The 21,672-nt window shown below is 39.7% G+C and overlaps 1 protein-coding gene across 2 annotated transcripts in view; it reads right to left on the bottom strand.

Annotated features, from left to right (window-relative positions):
- Window positions 1-21,672, bottom strand: part of ide (insulin-degrading enzyme) — a 29,961-nt gene extending 8,289 nt beyond the window's left edge. The window contains exons 1-19 of one of the 2 annotated variants that reach the window (XM_071481317.1): window positions 21,440-21,672; window positions 19,816-20,000; window positions 18,969-19,176; window positions 17,327-17,496; window positions 16,180-16,302; window positions 14,936-15,048; window positions 14,536-14,698; window positions 14,112-14,204; window positions 13,876-13,967; window positions 13,470-13,550; window positions 12,773-12,876; window positions 10,500-10,602; window positions 10,245-10,367; window positions 9,706-9,788; window positions 7,188-7,332; window positions 5,098-5,208; window positions 4,746-4,866; window positions 3,679-3,770; window positions 1,908-2,019 (exon numbers count right to left, since the gene is read on the bottom strand). In XM_071481317.1, coding sequence (XP_071337418.1) covers window positions 1,908-2,019; window positions 3,679-3,770; window positions 4,746-4,866; window positions 5,098-5,208; window positions 7,188-7,332; window positions 9,706-9,788; window positions 10,245-10,367; window positions 10,500-10,602; window positions 12,773-12,876; window positions 13,470-13,550; window positions 13,876-13,967; window positions 14,112-14,204; window positions 14,536-14,698; window positions 14,936-15,048; window positions 16,180-16,302; window positions 17,327-17,496; window positions 18,969-19,176; window positions 19,816-20,000; window positions 21,440-21,525 — 2,308 coding nt within the window. In that variant the 5' untranslated portion in view covers window positions 21,526-21,672. Of the gene's footprint in view, window positions 1-1,907; window positions 2,020-3,678; window positions 3,771-4,745; window positions 4,867-5,097; window positions 5,209-7,187; window positions 7,333-8,092; window positions 8,238-9,705; window positions 9,789-10,244; window positions 10,368-10,499; window positions 10,603-12,772; window positions 12,877-13,469; window positions 13,551-13,875; window positions 13,968-14,111; window positions 14,205-14,535; window positions 14,699-14,935; window positions 15,049-16,179; window positions 16,303-17,326; window positions 17,497-18,968; window positions 19,177-19,815; window positions 20,001-21,439 lie in introns of both variants that reach the window. The other variant, XM_071481315.1, reaches the window with a different exon arrangement.

A 21,672-nucleotide genomic window follows, 5' to 3' on the forward strand; every position in this document is an offset into this window, starting at 1 on the left:
GGAAACAACACAACCGAAGGTGCACAAACACATTTTTATGTCTTGATACAGAGACTGAAGAAATAAAGAAAACATTCAAGACATTTGATTTAAAATATTTATGTAATTTTTACGTGTTTAAAAATACTGAAGACTCCTTTCCCTCCCATCTCTCTCCCAAGTAATGGAGGACAGAATAAGAACATGAGCAGTTTCATTCTTTTCTCTTATGTGTGTTCAGATTTAATTTATATTATAAAGCCTGTACAAGTTCACAGGATTCTGTGAAACGTGACTGGGCCTCGCTGAGATGAGACGAGAACTGCTGTTAACATGTGATCCTGTGACTGAGCAAAAACAAGCTCAAGTAGTTTCAGTTTGAATCCTTCTCATGAACCCAAAATCCAGTGATCCCTGCACTGAAATGAATTCAGCAGCTTAGCTGTACACCTCCATATAATCCATTCCTGTGTGCATAATCAGGTCTGTCAAAATCGTAATCAATTCTGTGTAAAGTAACTGCAGTGAAGCCTGAGTACTTTGCTTGAGGCACAGATTGAGTGTAACACAGTCAAACAGCAGAGTTCAGACAGAGGACAGTGGTGACACTCTCCAGAAAGGCGGAGACGCTCTGCTCAAGGCCAACATCGTGCTTTTTTTTGCTGAGTGGCTCCAAATTGGTCTCCTCTAGTGTTTTATTGTACTTGATATTTGATTTCAGGGGAGCCATCCACTCTAGCATGGGGAAAACCAGGCTCCCTTTACACTTAGTCTTGTTTGAGTGCAGTGTGATCAAGCTCACTTTGAATGGAGGACAAGTTAAGGGTGGGTACTGCAGGTACCTTTATACACATGCTGACTGGGCACTGTGGCTCTGCACTCGGGGTGCCGCGTCCAGTCTGCACAATCCCCTCTCACATTCTGCTCAACTCGTCAAAACTTTTACTTTACTTAGAAAACATAAGAGAACAGATACAAGCTTTGATTAATCAAAGCACTAATGTGATGTGTGGAAACTTTAAGCTCATGTGTCAGAGTGAACTTTGTTTTGTCACAACACATTAAGTGTTTCACATCACTCTGTCAGTGCGGCATTACAACCAACACACACAGAGGTGTCCAATCAGTCTTTGACCATTTAAATCATAGATGTGTCAGTATTTTGATGCTTTGCTACAACAACAAAACATTAGGACCTTTAGTTGTTTTTCAGTGTTTGTCCTGTCGATCAATTCAGATGTTGCTTTACCAAAGATTAATGTGAACTTTCTGCTCTAAAGCTTTCAGCTCTAAGAGTCATAATGCGTTTCCTGGACGAACTGTCAGCCAGTCGGTCATTTCATAAGCCAATTTTGCGTCTACATCCTTTACGTCCTGCTCTTGTGCTCCTGCTCTGTGTCCGGCTGGCAGCCTGGAGCCAAGCCTGGAAAATCCCTCAGTGAAACACAGGACGTCTCCAGGTGGCCAGCACGGCTCTGCTTTTCCTCTCCACGTCACTCATTTTTCCTAATGTAATGAAAGGCAGCACAGGTGCTCTGCTTTGTGTGTCTGACTTCATGCTTGAACCGCTGGTGGAGGGGGTGTGTGTGTATGTGTGTGTGTACGTATTTCACCCAGTGACGTCCATTTCCACTCTGTGACTGTTATGTTCCTCTAAGGGAAATGAGGGATGTTGAATTTAATCAAGTCTTTACAAACACCAGGCAGCATCACTGATGACGAGGGCTGGGGGACTGGGTAAGGACCCTTCTGCGTGGTTGCCGTGGAGACAGGCATGGCTGGTTGACAGTGGTTAAGAGTGCTTAATTGGTGTGTGTGTGTGTGTGTGTGTGTGTGTGTGTGTGTGTGTGTGTGTGTGTGTGTGTGTGTGTGTGTGTGTGTGTGTGTGTGTGTGTGAGAGAGAGATGTGGGGGGAGTAGAGAACCTACCGTCTGGAACCTGGACCTCTCTGTAGCGAATCAGTTGGCTCGGGAGGAGGGGCTTCGTATGAGCGTGCTCAATGAGCGTGTCCTCCAACATTTGCATCATGCCAAGAGCAGACTGGAGAGATTAAAGATGGGGGGGGGGGCATTTTAGTCCACAAAAACTTAAAAACACTGTTAGTGAAGGAACATTATGTGCTGTTCAGCTCTAATGTTTAACTTGTCATTTACCTTCTGTTCTGCACATTTTCCTTTAACCTGGCTCCTGTTGTAGATTTTCTATGTATAGTCCCAAGAATTGCTTCTGACATTCCCTAACAGGCTGCATTAAGCTGTGGGGTCTACATGATCACAATTATCCTTGCTTAACAATGGACCTTTTCTGACTTGTATAGTAAATTGATGGTTCACGCGAGGTATGTGTAACTTTTTAAAATCAATGTTTAAGGTGATCTTTTCTAAAATTACAAGACTGGCCAACTCCACGGTCAGTTACAGAGGCAGCTCTATGCTGTAGGTCGATGATGACGAAATGGATCATTGCTCCGGTTGTTCAATCTAATTCTCTCTCCACCGGACTGTGACACTGTCGTCATTACAAGGAGTGAGGTGGCTGCTCTGACAGCTGGGACCTTGTTTAATGTGTGACTTGATTGCTGGGTCTTGTAAGAAGTCATTGACAATCCTCTGTGATACCACCGGAAGGCCACTTAAAAAGGTTGAGTGTGACTGGAATGTTTCTTAAGAATAAAAATGTGCATTTTATATTGACTGAGAAAAGACGTACATGTACAATGAAATCAAAAAAATTTTAATGACCTGGTTTTCTGCATTAACTGGTCATAAAATATGATCTCATCTCAATTTAGGTCAGAAGTATAAACAAACACAATGTGCCTGAGCTGATGTCACACAAACAATTCTAATCTTTCATGTTTTTATTGAACCTTTGGATTTTATAACTGGTCAAAACCTCCTCAAACAAGTTTTTTTTCATTATCTGCAGATCAAACTTGGACAATGTTGAGGAGGAACTTTGGATCATTCTTCCTACAGAGCTGCTTCAGCTCAGACATATTCTCAGGATGCCCGCAGCTCTCTTTGGTGGATTTTCCTTGTTTGAAGTCATTCTGTAGTAGATTTACTTTGATGTTTGGACTCATTGTCCTGTGGCTTCACCCAACTTCTACTGAGTTTCAGCAGGTGGACAGCCACCCTGACATTATCCTATAAGATTATTATTGTTCCTAATTAGGGCTGAACAATTAATCAAATTATTATTGAAATTGTGAGATGGCCAAGTGCAATTCCCAAATCGCAGGAGACACCCCGGCCTACAAATCATCTTCCCCAGGTGTAAGGGAACATGTTTGTTTGATACAGACCCCAGCAACAATCACATCATCATTATCTCTATATTTTTTTCACTGAAAATAAAATCCAAAAATTCCAACTATACTCGTGACTCATATCTGCCAAAATTTTTGCAATATGATTTTTGTACACATCGTTCAGCCCTATTCCTAATTGTAATGTAGACAAAGATGTGACCATATCTTCAGACAAATTTAAACATAAATTCAGGTAATTCAAAAGGGTTCATGTACTTTTTCTTCACACTGTATGTTACAATCCTCAGAGCCTTTATATGAAGGGAAAGATGCACCATTGTGGATTCAGAAATCAACCAAGGCAAAGAGGTAACAAATTTCAAATTCCCTCAGCTGGCAGTAAAAAAAAAAAAAACCAAAACAAAACACAAAGATGTCAAACAAACCTCCTTGGTAATGTTGCCATGGAGAAGGGCTTCAATATGTAACCGTGACAATAGCTGAGGTATGAAGGCCTTGAGGCGTGGGAGAGTTACATCTGGAATACAGATCACAGACAACAGCCATCAATCAAAGAGCAATTTCCCAAGAATGAATGAATAAAAACACAGAATAAACTGCTGTGTGCGGCGACTTCACTGTCCAGCATTCCTGTCACGGACAAGACGAAGGTGGTCACACGTTACATTACCATGCAAACCTGCTCAAACACGCACTTCAACATTCAGTTACACATGCACAAAAATCAAGTGTGTCTCAGTGTGAGCTGGCCAATCTGAATTCAAGCAACGTCTGACCCAGATTCAAGGATGAGCTACAACAGGGATGCACACCCAGACACAGGCACACACACAATATAGATAAATGATTGTTTGTCCACAGCAGCACCAACACACACACAAGGAAACAAGAGAGTGAAAAGTGTCTCATAGACCCCAAACAGGGGACAGCGAGAGGGTAAGGACACTGATAAGGGAACAGGCTGTGGTAATTGGAGGCCCTGGTGACTGGGCTACAGGCCCTGACCCTGCAGGTTAATTGAGTCTCATGTGAATCCAAGGATAGTTTGTGTAAGCTCTGTGGTAAAAATATAACGATCTGCCCTTCAGGTTCCAGACTGGCGCTGCAGAGAGAAAAGACTGCAGCTAGGGAGGCATCTGCTGGAGAACAGCCTCAGCATTCAAATGAGGACTTAAGGAGGACGAGAGAAGAGAAGAGGAGAGCTGAGATGAGAGGAGTGAGAGAACGGCCCAACTTTAAGCCAAACACCTTAAACTTTATCCCGGGAACTCAAGTTTATTTCTCACTACCTTTCAACTAATAAACTCATTCTGCTAACTAGCTTCATTTGTTCATTTCCAGCCTGAGGGAGGATTGACTATGCATTTATTCTTTTTCACATTTCAGTGAAGTCAGTTTGGCCAACAGCAGAAAAGGAGCTAATAAGCACAAGGGCTGGGATTTTGAGACAGAAGTAAAGAGAGAAAGAGGGAGATTAAGAGCAGCTTCTCACCATCCAGGGCCTCTCTGAGCTCATCTTTGGTCCAAGCAACCTCAGTCATTAGTAGACGGAGGTAGTACATGGCGTGCTGGTGAGGCTGCTCAGCTCTGAAGTTATTCAAAGACCTCATATACTGCAGGGAGGGAGAGGAGGCCAAGTCAGTTCAACATTAGCACTTCATGAACTGAAAGAATCAAAACTAGTGTAGAGTGTCAAAACTATTACTACTACTACTATTACTAGTAACTACTATTGTTTCTTTACTGTTCTAGTGTTGTGTGGAAAGGGTTACATTTACTGAAGAGAATAAGTTTTCGATCCATCCTAACTTTGTACAGATGGTGGTGTTGCAGTCGGGGCTTACCGCTTCCTTGATGATGTCAAAGCGCTTCTCATCTATCTCAAAGGTGGCCATTTTTTCAATGATCTTCTTCAGCAGGATGTGCTGTTTGTCACTGTAACCTTTAACAGACAGCTGCAGCAGACAGTGACAGAGGACAGGTGGTGCATTATCAACAAACAGAAAGATTAGATGAGCCCAGCATGATCAGTGCTACAGTGCCTCGGAGACCATACAATTATTCAATTTATTGATTTGAAGGTTCTGACCTACTTATTTATAATCTGTGGCTAAGTACTGTAATTGCTGCCTGACCAAGCGCTTGTCAAGAAAATCCCATCGCTCCCGTGCTTATAATGAGTCACCACCACTTCAGTAAATATCACAATATATGCAACAGCAGCTCTATATTTGCCTAAAATGTTCCAGTAAACTTAAACTAAAATTGTGGAGGAAAAAGATTGAAATATATTTATATAAAGAGATTTGCATCTATCATTACAGTTCAATACAATGTGTACACGTCATAAATATCCTTTAACTTGTCTTTTTATTTTATATTATGGTCTGTTTGGGCATAAACATGACTATAAAAAAAAAAAACTGATGAACTATATAAGGAAGCATCACTTCTTCATCTCTGGCAGTGCAAAGCTATTTGACTGCAATCTCTCAGGAAGACAGAACAGAACTAAGTGGGTGATGATGAGGTTTCTTATTCAAATGTGTGCTTTTAAAAATGGAAAAGAACAGTCAAAGTTATTTAAAGCCTCCACTTTGCAATGTCATCTGCACCTTATGGCCCTTCATGATTCAGCAAAACCTCCAGCTACATGGCTACGCTCTCACACTCATCCCATTCCTCGTCTCTCCCTGTCGCTAAGTCCCTGCGGTGACACCTGTTAAAAGTAATCTCTCCTAACATCATTAACCTTGACAAAAGGCCAACCAGCCACACCATTACTGCTGACTCAAATCTATTACACACAGCCACACAGAGTGTGCAGAGTAGCAGTCTATAAGGACACACCACAAATCACGACTCTACTGGTGCGAGGCAGCTAATGAATGCAGGTTACTGGGTCATATGGCAAAGGGCGCAGAGTGTTAGTGTGGAAGTTAGAAAGCTTAAAAGAACAGAACAAAACACCACCACTGCAAATTATTTTCACTCATGGGAAGGTTGTTTCTTTGCTATGCAGCATTAAAACCCTGACACACACACACACACAGCTGAAAAAAACTGCTGTATTCATAAACTGGGGGAAACAAGATTAAGAAAGTTGCTCCTAACTGTGCATTGAACCTCCTGGATACAGATTCACTTCCATCGTCCTTTCTGCACTTGCATCAGCAGAGCTGTGGCTATAAATATGTCAGAATCTGCATCGTTTGGCTTTATTCCTTGTGTGAAGATTATTCATATACTACCTGTATGACACTAACACAACAGAAGCAAGAATGGCAGCCAAGACAAAAAGTAATTATACAGAGTAGGTAAGACTGTGCCATCTAGTATTTCTCCTTCTCCTTTCTGCTGCATGTTCACTGGCTGAAAATATATCACCCTGAGTGGATGTTGGAAGCGAATCTGTAATATCAGCCACTCATACGTCCTTGACTGAACCTGACAGGGTTCAGTGTACAGTCCAACTCTGCACAAAGTTTAACACTTGTCAGTTTTATTGCCTCAGGGGCCAAAAATTAATTTTCATCATATTAATTAATCTCAAAATTAATTCAAATTAATTAAACAAATTGGTTTCAAAAACACTAATCTTAGAAATGAAAAGGTCTGGTGACAAAGACTTAATTTGAGTTGTCAAGGCAATAAAAAAGATATAATTCTATCTACTTAAATGCCAGTATAGCAAACAGTGACATTTCCAGAGGACTGTATTAAGCCATCCTACAGTTAAGCAACATGTTAAGTTGGTGTTTGCAGGGAACACAGTCGCAAGCAGAGTCCAGTAAATCCCTCAGGATAGACAAACAACACACAGCACTTCACATAATCAGTGTATAAGCCAAGCCACTTCCACTCCGTCAAAGCCTCAGAGTGGACCCTTCACTGGCGCCCCCACTTCCCTCCAGAATTCAAACGGCTTACTTACGAGGATGGCATTCATCCCTGAGGCTACGCCATACACCAGCCCGGCGAGGCGGGCTGCATATGTATACTCTTTTAAATCATCCTTCAGTAACCTGAGCAACAAGTAGGTCATGTTGCAGTGCAGGGGATCTGCATATAGGTAGCGACTAATGGGAGGGAAAAAAGAACAAAAAAAACAAAAAGAAATGATACGTTTGTTGGGAATAGTAAAACAAAGACAATGCAATGAGAAGAATGATAATAAGAGTATGTATATGCAGCCTTGTGACCAGCTTTTTGTCCAGCAAGACTGGCAAAAACTATTCTACGGATGACTCAAGCCACCACTGTTTTCACATCAACCTTTAAATTAAAATGTATCTGTCACTGGTTGAACGCCGCTTCACCCTATGTGTATACTACCCTAATACATCTAAAAGAGACATGACAATGATTCATATCCCTAACAACGAGAGAAAATAAACAACTCCCCAGTAGTCATCATAAGGGTTTTGTGGAAGGCGGGTGAACAAAGAGGGAATAGGGATCGATGAAGAATGAAGAGAAAGATGCAGACAGTACAGAGGCTGGACTGGGACCAGCCAGGTCCAGGTCAGAGGGTTTTTGAAAATATTTTCCTTTTTAAAGCTGCATAGGTGGGATTTACCACATGAGGCGAGTCTCAAATTGATAATTATGTTAATAATACAGATAATAATAGTAGTTTGTTGAAAATATATAGAGTTTTTTTTAATTAATTGTATTATCACGTGTGATAAAACCCTCCAATCTGATGATAGAGATGGCTAAAAACCTGCTGACCCAGGCCTGACTGAGCCACAGTGGCCCAGTGTGAGAATGGTAAAGGGTAGGGGGACGTAAGGTCTGGGATGTGGTATGTGGGCGATGGGCTTTTTGAATACTTACATACATCCCATAGACGGTATTTTGGAGGTCATAGTTCAAGCCAGCTAGCTCGGCTGCATATGCATACTCGTTGAGGGAGTCCTTGAGGAGCTCCAGATATAAATATGCCATGTTACAATGCAATGGGTCCACATACGCAAACGGGCTGTAGAGGAAATGGCAGTGGTCAAACAAAGCATACAAATGAAGTGTAGTGATATTGCTCTCTGCACTTTCTCGCAGTAAGGAGCCGAAGATACAAGTACAGTAAATGACTCTACAAATTAACTGCAGTTAATAATAATTACAGTCTAATTGAGTAATACTGTCTAATTACAGTCCCACCCAGAAGAGTTTAGTGTTTCAGTTGTCAACTGTAGGCTGAACCAAGATAATCCAGACTATCACAGTTATATCTTCTGTTGTATCATATGCTAACAGTGGAGGAAACCTCCCAAGCTGTAGTGTGTGTTTGGAAGCATTATAGCCTCCTAGTAAATTATATCAATGTGGAAATATTCCTAATTTGAAACTGCAGTTTGGAGATTTGCTTTACTCTTACTTTTGTGTTCCTGTCTAATCTAAGAGATGAGAGCTTCAGTGTTTACTGATCTAGTCCAATTCAATTCTACTGGAGTTGCAAAGTTAAAGTAATCGTTCGGGTTATCTGATGTGGGGTTACATGAGGCACTTATCCATAGTGTGACCCCTGCAGTAGATTCAGTATAGCATGCTGCCAGTTTGGAGACGCAGCCAGGAGCACTGGCACAGCAACTAAGCAATGTGCTGCTGAGGACAGGGACAACAGAAAACAGGTTTTAGCCACCTGAAAAAATGCCCACCTAAGAACAAACTGTTTCAGTGTATGCTAAACTTTGAATATTTACGCTATTTTATCTTCTGTCAAACAGCCTTTCTGACTCAAACTGCTGATCTGCGGCATAATACAGCGCACTGCTTAAGTGCGCTAATGAGTAGGAACATTTAAATTATACGGTTGAGAAAATGTAGTTACAAAGAGGAAGCACGGTTTGAAGGGCAAGATAAAGCGGTGAAAATATTCAAAATTTAGCATTACTCTTGAACTGTTTTTTTCAGTGGGCATTTTTAGTAGGTAAAACTAATACTAATACTTTTTTTCTGCTGTCCCCGTCCACAGCAGCACATTACTCAGCTTCTTTGCTCCTGGCTGCTTCTCCAAACTGGCAGCATGCTAACTGGAATCTGCCACAGGTAACTGACTCATACAACCCACATCAAATTACCCAAACTATCACTTCAAGCTAATTTTAAAGCAAAATTATCACTTCCTTCAGCCCCTTTAAAGCATCCAAATCAATTTTTATCATAGAGCAGCTCCAGTAGTAATTGACCTGATCTAAATATTGATATTCTTTTGAGTACTTGACTTTTTTGTCAGCTGATTACTTTCAATCTTGTTTAATATGGATGAGTTGGTGCTGTATTTGTAACAGTACTTCTATCTATTGAGAAATAATAAAAACTAATGAGCGCTCTACACCTAAAGGCTGAAAGATGTTAAGTACTACGAAATAAAAAAAGGGGATTTACTGGGCAGAACCAGGAGCCCAAATATCAACATTAAGTACGACAGTTCATAATTATTTACCCACCTGAAGAACTCAAAGTTCAGGCATGCCTTGGGCAGAAAGAACTTGTCATCCTGCTTGAACCACACCTTGCTCATGGCAGTGTCCTGGAAGAAATAAACACCAGACACAGGTAGTTCTCATGTAATTTTAATTCAAAGTTTACTCTGTGCAAAGGTAACTGTTTCCACGAGTCCCTGAAAATGCCAGCAAAAGCATAGTGTGCATTTGCTTTTTCACATAAATTTAACAATGTTACTTTGATATTAACAGATAACAACATGGTATTTTAGCAATAAGAGAAAAAAGACCCAGTGGCTCTAATTCAGTCTTTCCTTCACAGAATCAAACATGTACACTGTTGTTAGCTTAGCTCATCCGATCTTGACACAATGGCAACAACAGTACTGCATGTTTTATGTCTCAATCACAAGACAATACTTTATTACCATATGAAAGCATAACAGATTTTTAACAATACGCAGTTGATCAGAGACTGTGCCTTTAGGTAATGAAGAGTGACAATACTTTGATGATAGGGCAGCACCGCAAAAAACACTCACCTTGATTAAAGTGGGGACTGATGGGGGGTCTTTTTCCAGAGGGTAGATTTCGAAGTTGGTGGGGATGAACTCATTTTTCATGGGTAGTTTGAACTTGCCATTGAGGTCTGCATTTGCCCATTTCTGAAAGACAGGTGTACCATCAGCAAGCTGTGTCTCATAGGACTTAAAACAGCAGTCATACACCAAAGCAGAAAACCAGACGTCCAGTACTGTGTCTGATTGGATTAGAGCGCTATGACTGCAGTTAATTACCTTGATGGTCTCTTCAGAGATGGCTTCCTGTTTGTACTGCGTGCCATACCATTCTTCTGTCTTGTCTGTTTGGCATTCAAATGACTTTGACACCACTGCAACTCTGGACAAAGAAGAAAGAAAAAACATGTTCACATTTTATGGATATATTGTACATCTCTGTCAGAGCTGATTAGACACTGTCTGTCTCTAATCAATCCACCATAAGTAAATGCTTTTCTATTAGGACTTAATTTGGGTCATGTTAGTGGTGATCCACTGAAACATTTTTTTGCTTCTAACTCATGAGCCATGTTTAGAAGTCCTTACACCGGCAAGGCTGGAGCCCTCAGTGTGCAGCATTTAGAGCATATTCCACATAACAACTCATTTCTCTGTCGATTAAACAGAAATTTATATTTAGACTAGACGATCAGTCTAAACTAAGAAAAACCTCTGTGCTGAATGTGGTTACATATCGGTCCAGCCAAGTGGATATATGCCAGTTTATTCTATAGCTACAGCCTACATTCAACTCTGGGGCTGTGTTGGCTTGGAAGTACCAAAAACTGCTGTTCCTTAATTGGCCACTTGAGGCTGGCTCCAAAAGTGCGACATCATCGAGCACACACACACACACACGCAAGAGAGACAGAAAATATTGTATCAATTTCAGAAATATTCAGAAAAATTGACTTTTCTTAAAAAGGAAACCAATTAGTTGTTCATTTTAAGAAACCCGTGTTCTTTTCTGTTTTTTTTTTATAGTGTATATATTTTTATATATTGTTTTCTCATGTCTTATTCTTTAATAATAACAAAAGTAGTTCTTATCCAGTTAATCAATGGAATTAGGGGGAGAATACTCGATAGCTGCATACAGCAGCGGCACATCAATGTGTATTATCAACAAGTGTGATAATAATTTCTAGCACTCTAATAACTAACTTGCTATAACTTCACTTACAGCTGCATGATTGAGAAACATGAGGGAAGACTGATTTGAATTCAAAGTAGCACTGGCAACACCCCAAGGTTAAATATCCACTTTAGTAAAGGAAGAGACTGGCATGAAAACCTGCAGGGTCAGCCAGTGAGGGCATGCAATCTCCTCCCTAGTAAGCATTAAGGAATAGACTAGTCACACATCTGCACTTTTCTTGACATTATTAACAATATCATCCCATAAAATGATTTAGTGTGAAAGCTACACCTGAGATTTTTTACACCAGACTCAAAGCTTGGTTGCAGAAGTTAAGACTGTGGTACTGCTACACAATATGCCCACCCTTCCTCCATTTTCTGACATCTTGTCACAATGGAGGTTTGAAAATATAGTGAAACAGGTACGGTAAGTCTTTTAAAGGGTCACCCAAAAATAGCTGAACTATTCTGCTATTCAGAAAATTTTTGGTCAAATTATGTGGTTTATAGTTCCAAAAAGAGATCATTTCTGTCTTTAATATCCTATAGCCCAAGTTGATATATTTAAATTATTTTGTTTATATATACATTATATTTATATTTTTGATGATCAACTTACTCATTGTTTCAGTTCCTGTGGAGTATATTGACATCATGCTAGACAGCGACAGTTATTGTTGAGCTCAATTACAATTTGACAGGCCTACATCTTTAACTAACATAGGAAGTAAAATAACAAGTCAGTTTAATATTTCATACTGACCAAACTGTTTATGTAAAATCTTTAGTAAAAATGAAGAAACCAATATTCCAATTCAGGAAAACTTGATGGTCTATTCCTACACACTCATATCCATCTCCTGATACAACAAACCAGACCTTTTTTGAGGCTACAGAGATAATTAAATCTGGAAAGTTATCTGGCATTCATATTCAAGGGAGAAAATTGAAAACCTGTTTCATCTAAATATCAAAGTAGACCAACAGCCCTTTGTCACAGCTGGCAGGCTACAAAAATCATTAAGTATCTCTACCAGTTATAAAGATACAGCAGACTTTCTGAGTTAATTTTTTATGTTAGGCACAAATACACATTATTACATGTGTACAAGTCTTACAATGAATCTATCTATTGATATGTAACAAGTTTTTCTGTACATTACATACATAACATTATTTATAATAATTCACACTGAACATTTGTTAAACACCTCAGTTACCGTCTTAGTCTGCTGGTGGAGTCTGCTCTAATATTAGCCATGTCCACATTTCTGTACATATTATAACCTGGTTATACATAGGAACAGGAATAAAGAACGAGAGCCTCAGTTTCTCTGTACATGACCAGACACTGATGTTCTCACACTGACCTGACATATTCTGGTCTCAGCTTATCCAGCACCATCTCGATCAGATCTGGCCTGAAGTCCTCCAAAAGGTACTCTGCTGCTAGTACCTCTTCAAGCGGGTAGTACTGAAACACAGAGCAGAAAGCTGATAGCATTGTACTGCTATAGGTGTGGGGATTAACAGTAAAACATTTGTGGCAAAGCCTCACAAATCACTTCCTTCATTTTTTTTTAATGCTAAAATATTCTAAGTCTTTACATTGTGGCAGTTAAAGCTCTCATGTTTTTGCTACATAGACCTCATTCATAATTTAACAACTGAAAAGACGCCTGCAAACTGTTAGGAGAACGAAGATTAGAAGAAATGCTCATTACGCTTCACTGTGTTTGTGCATGTATGTGTTGAAGGATTTCCTGCAACTTGTTGAGGATGAAAATAAAATGCCATTTGCACTGCCAAACCTGATGAAAGAACATTCCTGTAATTTGTGCAGCAGTGACCATTAGGTACTTGAGTCTTGTTGCGACAATCATTGAAGAATTGTAAATAAATAAATAAGTGAATAAATAAAAGCCTAATTCTGACTGTGCCACTGGAAAATCTTCATTCTCTCAATGCAGAGCCAACAGCAGCATCAGACAGCCTGATGACAACAGCAGGTACAGACGCAATGGCCTGTATTGTGTATCTATGGAAACAACTTTTGAGGGGACCTACATGTAGTAAACCAGCCACTTTGGAAGTGTAGCCACGGGGTCTTTCCTTGTCCTTGAACCTGAAGGCCACTTTGTTTAAATCCTACAGGAGAGACAGAGATGGAGGCTGTCACAGGTGAAGTCTCAACACACAACGCAGACGAACAATTGAAATTTAGAAACAGGCTCTGGACAGGGGAACTACACAGAAATATACATTTTTTACACTGTAGCATAAACCATTAATACTATCCAGCTCCATCTGACATGGCTACATTTAGCAGATGAGATGAGGAGCATAGCTGACAGGTTTGAATCCTTCAGCCTCTGCTGCTCTATTAGTTTTTCCACTAGCCAGACATAAGTAGGTCAAGTGTGCCCTGCCCCTCTACCTGAAATGTTGCCGCTGAATAGACAACATTAATTACCTTGCACTCCTCAAACACCCACTCCTGAGGCCCCTCAGTACGCAGTTTCTGGATGTATTGGAACATGTGGAAAATGATGTCCTCGACGTGCACTGCATTGACACACAAATCACACACAATGAATCTCTGTCGCCCACACATACATAACAACCACACTCGCAAATAATCGTAACCACATGCCAAAAACATCTGCAAAAGCTGAATGAACAGCACGATGAGTGGGTTATAATACTTACACAGGCCCTCCTCAGTCAGGTCCACATTGATGATAAAGAACATGAATCCTCTGGCTCCTTCTTTCTGCCCTCCAACAAGTGTGTTAACCCAGCCTAAAAAAAATTGTTTTATAGTATTTCATTTAGTCTTGAGTATATTATTTTTTTTATTTTATGATGAAAAATGTTACCTTTTTGAAGGTTCGATAGACCACTTTGAAAACGGAAAATTATTCTGAATTAGAAAAGTCCACTACGTTAGGTAATCACTTTATCTTTGGTTTAGATGTTTTCCATTGATTTTAAATCTTGAAAGTACATATTCCCATTTTTGTTGTTATTCTTTGATATTTGTCTTTTTTCCAATGAAGAACATACTTTCAGCCTATCACAATCCCTAAATGTTCCAGACATATTTGTCATTATCTTGCGTCTTATGTCCTACCTTTAGATTTTAGCTCAGACAACAAACTTCCAGGTCCTTCATGGCCAATCAGATGTCCCAGATAATGTCCTGGGTTAGATTTGTAGTATTTCTGTAGGTCCGGGATGGGGAAAGTCACATACAGGTTCCTGATGTCTTTGATAGGCACCACTTTGTAGAATTGCTGTGACAGACCCAAAAAAAATTGACATGATATTTAAAAAAAACAAAAAAAACAAAAACAGAATTTGATAACTGAAAGGAAGGAATTCATTGTGGCACTACACAATGCAACCAATTCCCACAGCATTAAAAAATAATTTGCTTCTTCGTAACATCTCATTAAATACTGGATATGGCCTTATATTACCACTTTAATATAAAATGTAAGAACTATTGGGGAGATAAGTAAGTGGCTCACTTTGAGGTGTTCTTCCTGGAAGGGATGCTCAGGGAATTCTGGGATTGGCACGTTCTTGTTCTCCACTTCTCCAAACAGGTTAACCACCATGGAGGTCAACTCATCTAATGATTCTGTGGGTAACAAAGAAGAAATAAACATTTGAGTTATTACTTGACTTACATTCACCCTAAAGTTGATACACAAAGAAGATCTGGTTACACTGTTTTGACTTTATGACAAAAGATATTTATGGATTATGGATATTATGGATCTTTGACTGCATTCATGTACTACAACATAAACCAACTAAACTACAATTATAACCAATTTCCAGGATGATCACAGCTGTTTCACACCCACTCTTTTTTTTTTTTTTTTTTTTTTTTTATACCAATAAGATACAAGAGAGCTCACTAGACATTCATCAGCTGAGTATTTGAGAACCACTTGGAGTGATTAATCACGGTGTTCTTTTCAATTCATGATGTTCTTGTAAGCACTTCTGTCAAGCTGTCACTTAGAGTTCGGATGAGAAAAAGTTGTGTTGTTCCAAGCTGAAATGTGACATTTCACTATGACATTTTGACATTTCGGCTGGGATGAAACAAACCAATGACCTATGTGTGACATCCTAACATCGGTATATCATAACCAATCACTGAGATGTTGGTGTATTTAATGATAATAAACAATTGAGACCAGCTCTGAAAAACATGTCAGATATTAGCTTTGATTCAAGGCTGTGTACTATCAGCTTGAGCTGATTTAAATTTTGTTGTACTAAAATGCAAAATATGCTGTTAATGGCAAAAGAAGAAGAGGGTGCTCTACTTGTACCACAGAAGAAGCAGAGGTTTTCAGACTTTCTCACAATGACACAGGGTTATAAAAAGTAAAATAAGTGAAAGGCCAGTGGGATGAGAGAAACTTTAAAAAATAAAGATATCACCTGCACCATGTTTGCAAAGAAGAATTAAAGACAAACATGCAGTATGTGAAAGGGGTGTAGGACATACTGTATATGGACTAACTTAAAAAAAAAGCTCCTACCAGCATTAGATAGAAGTTACTGTCCTGACAATGGCCTTGTTTGTTTTTGGTGATGATACCACAGTAAACTATCACTAGCCCTAGTTCAGGCCAAGCACACTAAGTCATACGTGACTTGCAGTGTTTGTTCCTCTTTGTAGTCTTCAGTACTGTTCAGGAAGAGTGAGGTTTGTGCAACATTTAAACGTTAAATTTGTGACATGATCTCTTACCTCTCCCTAACACACACAGTCCCATGAGGTTAGAAGAATAATATGTAGAGTGAAATGTCAGCAGCTCTTGACGGATGTCAACCCCATCTTTGGATGGTCTGGTCTCAAGGGTCAATTTGTTACCTGTAAGAGAAATAAATCAGCCCCAAAGATATCAATGTGCGAATATTCGTTTTTTTAAAACTATTCTCCGTGACATAGTAAAATTCTCTCTCAGTGCAATGTAATGATCAAGCTTTGTCAGTCTATTGATAAAAGATCAAGGTTCATCTTCATTTTCCGACTGCAATTATCAATATACTTTGAATAACATGAGCAGTGTATAGCCAGATCATGACAGTGCAGTACAGGAACAGACAGACAATGATCACTGAACAGGGCGAAAAAATGAATGTTCCTCAGCCACAGTGAAACATCAGCAATCACTTCATGAGAACTGCGTTACTAAGAGTACACTGTGAGTTGCGATCAGGCTTCATGAGGTCCTAAGAAAGTCTGTCAAGTACATGAACAAGCCTCTTGCCTGCCATCTGTGAATTCAACTAATTTCAAATACAACTGCAGCCAACACGCAGCACCTCTGAGGCAAATCAAGCATTAGTGGTTGAGACGTTTTGAGATACAGAACAACGCATCACTCCGAAGAGGACGATGTTGGTCTGCTAAGAGCACATCACTTTCAAGCCTCTCTGATCCTCTTCTACTCTTAACTGGAATTAATGTTATATAATTCAAGACTGCCATCAGGTGGCTATTTTGAGCTTAGAGCTACTCCAGGTCCATCACACTATAATCTGACAAGTCAGTTAAACACAGAATAGGCTCCCCTCATGCCATGAGAGGCTTTCCTGTAACAGTTCAATTTCAACTGAGTAAATCTCAATAGCTATTGTTAAGAGAAATACAAAGTATTACAAAACATCACAGATCAAAATATTTTTGCCTCTATTGCTTTAGAAAACCATGTCCTTGTGCTTTGCAAATTCAAAGTGAGACATTAATAGTGCCTAATATGTTCAATATTCATCATGAGTTCATTAATAAATTGAATAACTAAAGTTAACATAACATTGACACATAGTGTGAATAGCAGAAGTCACAATGAATAATATAATGATATGATAATGTGAAAACTTGCGGTTTCTACCTGTTCCAAATTTACTGAAGGGGTGGTTAGGGTTTCCAGTGGCCTTCTCCAACTGAAACAGTCTCCAGGCATCATTCATAAGGTTCTTCTCATGCTCTGAGTCCACAGCATTCACCTCTCGGTCCTTACAGCTCTCATCAAACAGTGGGCACAAGAAGAACTGGGCAAACCTACAGAGATTGCGAAATGACGACTAAGTTAACATTTAACAGTATAGTTAGTTCAATATGTAAAATCACCATTTAGTTGTAGAATAATAACACACAGGGCTTTGTGATTTTTAACATTTTAACATTTAGACTTTGAGAGGCAGTCAAATGCTGTTCAGGGTTACATTAAGGTTGTTGGTGTGTACAGTAGAATCATCTGAAGACACAAAGGGACATGCAGCAGTGAGGAAACCCATTTGCATGAGCATTAGGTTTGAGCAACTGCCATGCAAATGATAAGAACACACACATTCAAATGTTTTTATATTTACACCCCAGGTCGGTTCTTACTGTGGATTTGAGGATTTATGCAACAGACAGCAACAATGTCTAAAATCCCTGTTGGATCTGATGTAAAATGCACTTCACTCACAGCTGGTTGTTTAAAATCAATAAACACTTCTTAAAAAACAATCCCACCTGACCCTTGTTCTGAAATGTGACCATTATAAGGAGAAGTTTGCTGTTTTCATTTTTAGTAAAATACACCCTTAAAAACTCAGTCTTTAGCCTACAATAAAATGGTGGACCTAGAAAAAAAAATCTTGCTCTTTCATTACAAATTAGTTAATTGGCTTAATATGTGACATAAACACAGTGCGGTAAGTGTAGTAAGGGTATGGTTAAAATAATGGAGCTAGCTAATGACACATACGATCCCTTCAGACACAATACTCTTCTACCGTCAAAGAGGCAACATCATCAATATTTCAGCATACTCTGCGCTGTCCTTTATCACCACTAAAGTCCAGATGGCCTTCACAATTCACTAGCACTGGGGAACAATTAGCCTGTGCCACAGAAACAGGTGCTTGCAAGACTATCATTCATTTATAAGCAGGTAAGCGTATCCCTATAGGTTAAATTCTGACATGGCCTGACTGTCCTCTCTAAACCACCACAGCTGACACGTGAGCAGAACCCCCTGCTGTGGACATCAGTCTCACACTGTGCTGAGGATTCTAGCTTGAGGGGGGTAGGACCTACACTGATGGTTACAAAATAGAGCATAATGAAACTGGGTCTCGTAACCAAAGACGAACAGACAATGACCTTGGCAGCTCATTTGGATTAACACCTGGACTCCCATGGGAAAAACTGTATACTAATAACCAATCAACCACTAAAGCAAACAGATGTCATCTAACTTAGTTGAACAAAGGTGTCCTGTTTGCAAATGTGGTGGACAAAATATTAGAGACTAGCTGAGACAGATAAGCTGACTAGTAGTTCATTTAAATTTTGCTGATAATGACTGACATTTGCAAAAGCCAATTTTTATGAGGGCACCAAACACAAATTAAGTAAAAAAAAAAAAAAAAGATTAAATAAATAATAATACAGGGCAAACCTAAGATATACATGTAATTTACCTATGAAGCTAAATTACTTCAAGTACAGTTCAAAATCCTATTAAATGAACAGCAAATTACCTATCTAGTGCTCCTTGCAAGTGCTCATGGGACACATCAAAGTAATAGTTGGTATGCTCTCCACTGGTGAAGGCATTGGAGCTGCCTGCATGCTCGCTGAGGAACTGGCTGTACTCATTCTCCTTGGGATATTTCTTTGTTCCCAGGAACAGCATGTGCTCACAAAAGTGCGCCAGGCCCGAGATATTTGCTGGGTCCGATAATGAACCTGTGAATTTAAGAAGAAATGGCCACAGAAATTCAGTTCTCAGGCACAACATTTCAGAGGTTTTCAAAGTTGAATGGCTACGGTGGAAAAGAAAAGTGAAGAGCAGACAAAGATGAGAGTAAGATAAGAGTATGCTATGTTTCTACTATGGAAGGCAGGGTCAAAGTATCATAACACTAAACACCTCACTTCACCATCTCTTCAACTCTGAGTCTCTCAATGAGTCAGACTTCAAGGGTGTGTGCAAACTGCACATAAAACCTTTTAGTGTTTTGTATAAATGTAATCATCATTTCCTCCTCCTACAGTGAAAACAACCTAGTATTGCTTACTCTAAGAGAGGAGTTTCAGATGAGAGTCACAGTATTTCTGCTGGACAACTGTTTTAACTCTAAATAAAACACCAAGTAGGTAGACAGCAATCCTATGTTTATAGGTTTATTCATGTAACATTAACAATGGATAACAGAGATCAACGCTGCTCATCCAAAGCACTAGACAAGAGTTTGGCCTGCATTGAGGTTACTCTGTGCAATTTTCAAACGACAGAAATAGTCACATATTTCCCTGTAAGGAAAGAAGCCACATGAAAGAAATACATGACTATCTGGCAAGACAATACTGGTGAAAGACCCTTACCTATGTGGACATCCAAAGCAGCTGAGGATTTGTCTGTTGTTGGGTCACTGATGAGCATGGCCTTCAGGCCATTGGTGAATTCAAGGGCCCTGTAAACCCGTTTGTCCTCAGGGGAGCGAATTATGTCACTAACCACCCTCTTCACAGCCGGGTCGGTCATTCTGAGTGGCAAGGATGACACCAGCCTGCAGTGGAGGGAGTCAAACGTACAGTCAAATTTAGTGCAGTTAGTTGTGTTCATGTTCACATTCTGATGTAACCTGACACGATGGCCATGGGAGATTTCAGGGCTGAGCATCTCTTTTCAGTAAAATACAGCATGCTTTGAAGTCAAAAATCATGAGTGACATTTTTATATACTACTGAAGCCTATGAGACAAACACATACTAGGTATATGCATACCCTCAGCTGACAGTGTTTTAGGATCCTCCAGCTAAAGCTAATACAGCAGTCCTACTCCAACTCCTAACTTCATGAGGGGTTCAGTGATCAGTTTTTATGGAAATTGTTCCAGAGAGGTGCGGATTCAATGGTGTCATCATTTTTAGAGGATGTAGTTTTTGATGTTGTTGAGCAGAAAGATGTTTCTGTTATTTAGCCTACCCTCATGATATAAATTGGATGGACAAAATAAGAGAAACACCTGTCCCTACGCAGTTCAACAGCACCACAAACTGCAGCATCCAAGACCATAAGGTTCTGCAGAACTCACAAACCTGACATTTTAACCTTCATAAATACATTAGTTTTAGATATGTGTACCTAATAAACTGCCAACTGAGGGTGGGTATTTATACATTTTCATACTACATTACGGCCAGAACTGAGGTTTATATGGCACAATGAAGTCGATTAGACGTTCACTCAAGCATCAAAAGCGATGAAATACAGCTGGTAACACTACAACACGAGAGCAACTTCTGTCGGCGAACTCGTGGTCGATGTCGCCTACCTTTATATGAATGACATTAAACCGTTTTAGATCTGCAAACACGACGTTCTTATGAATAACACTTATGAAATACAACCAATTAACCCAATTTACTCAATTTGTATAGCTACATTGACTTCGTAAGCCTACTCTAATACAGAAAAATACAATTAGCCATTAAGGTTTGTAAAAAGCATCCCCAAAACGGATAAGGACGCGTTCAATTCACAAGTTACGATTAGGTGGTTGATTAAAACACATATACCAGTGCATCTCCCAAAGTATCGCAGAGATTAGCTATCGTACCCTGCTAGCTTAAGGACATAAATTCACCCTGCTCACAGATGGGAAATTAGCGTTAGCTTGCTAGGCTAGCAGCTTAAGCTCCAGAAAAGTTAACACGCTTCCAAACTGGCAGTTAGATTGGCTTGTTTAGTTCTGTGTTAGCGTTTAATTCCCAAAGATTACAAAGAATATTACAATTCAGAAACCGTATAGGTGGTCCGCACACGAACCGTTTTAGCTACCACCTTATGTAGCAACAAAGCTAATCGTTTCAGTTAACGGACAAACCGGCTTTAACAGCCCGAACTGCTAACGTTAGTTCGACAGCTAGCTAACTTGCCGTTTGTCGCGAAATCAGTTGAGTTATTTTTAAATAAAGGTTGTAGAATTTTTCTGACAAAACTTACCTAAAATCTTGGTTAAGATAGAAACTGGTCCCTGCTGACTGGAGATATCTCGTATGCTGGGCCGTTCGGTTAATGCACTTAAACATACTTTGCACCCGTGAAAAACAAACCTTGGCTTTTACAGCGCCATCTTAGAATAGACACAAGTAATCAAGCGTGGAACAGGGTGTCATTTACCATGGTAAGTTACCAATTCTGCAATAAATTCCACGACTCATGAATGTAAACATGAC

Source organism: Trachinotus anak, unplaced genomic scaffold, assembly GCF_046630095.1.
Source record: "Trachinotus anak isolate AG129_WGS33_773 ecotype Australia unplaced genomic scaffold, CSIRO_AGI_Tana_v1 ptg000007l, whole genome shotgun sequence".
In the NCBI taxonomy this organism is placed as follows: domain Eukaryota; kingdom Metazoa; phylum Chordata; class Actinopteri; order Carangiformes; family Carangidae; genus Trachinotus; species Trachinotus anak.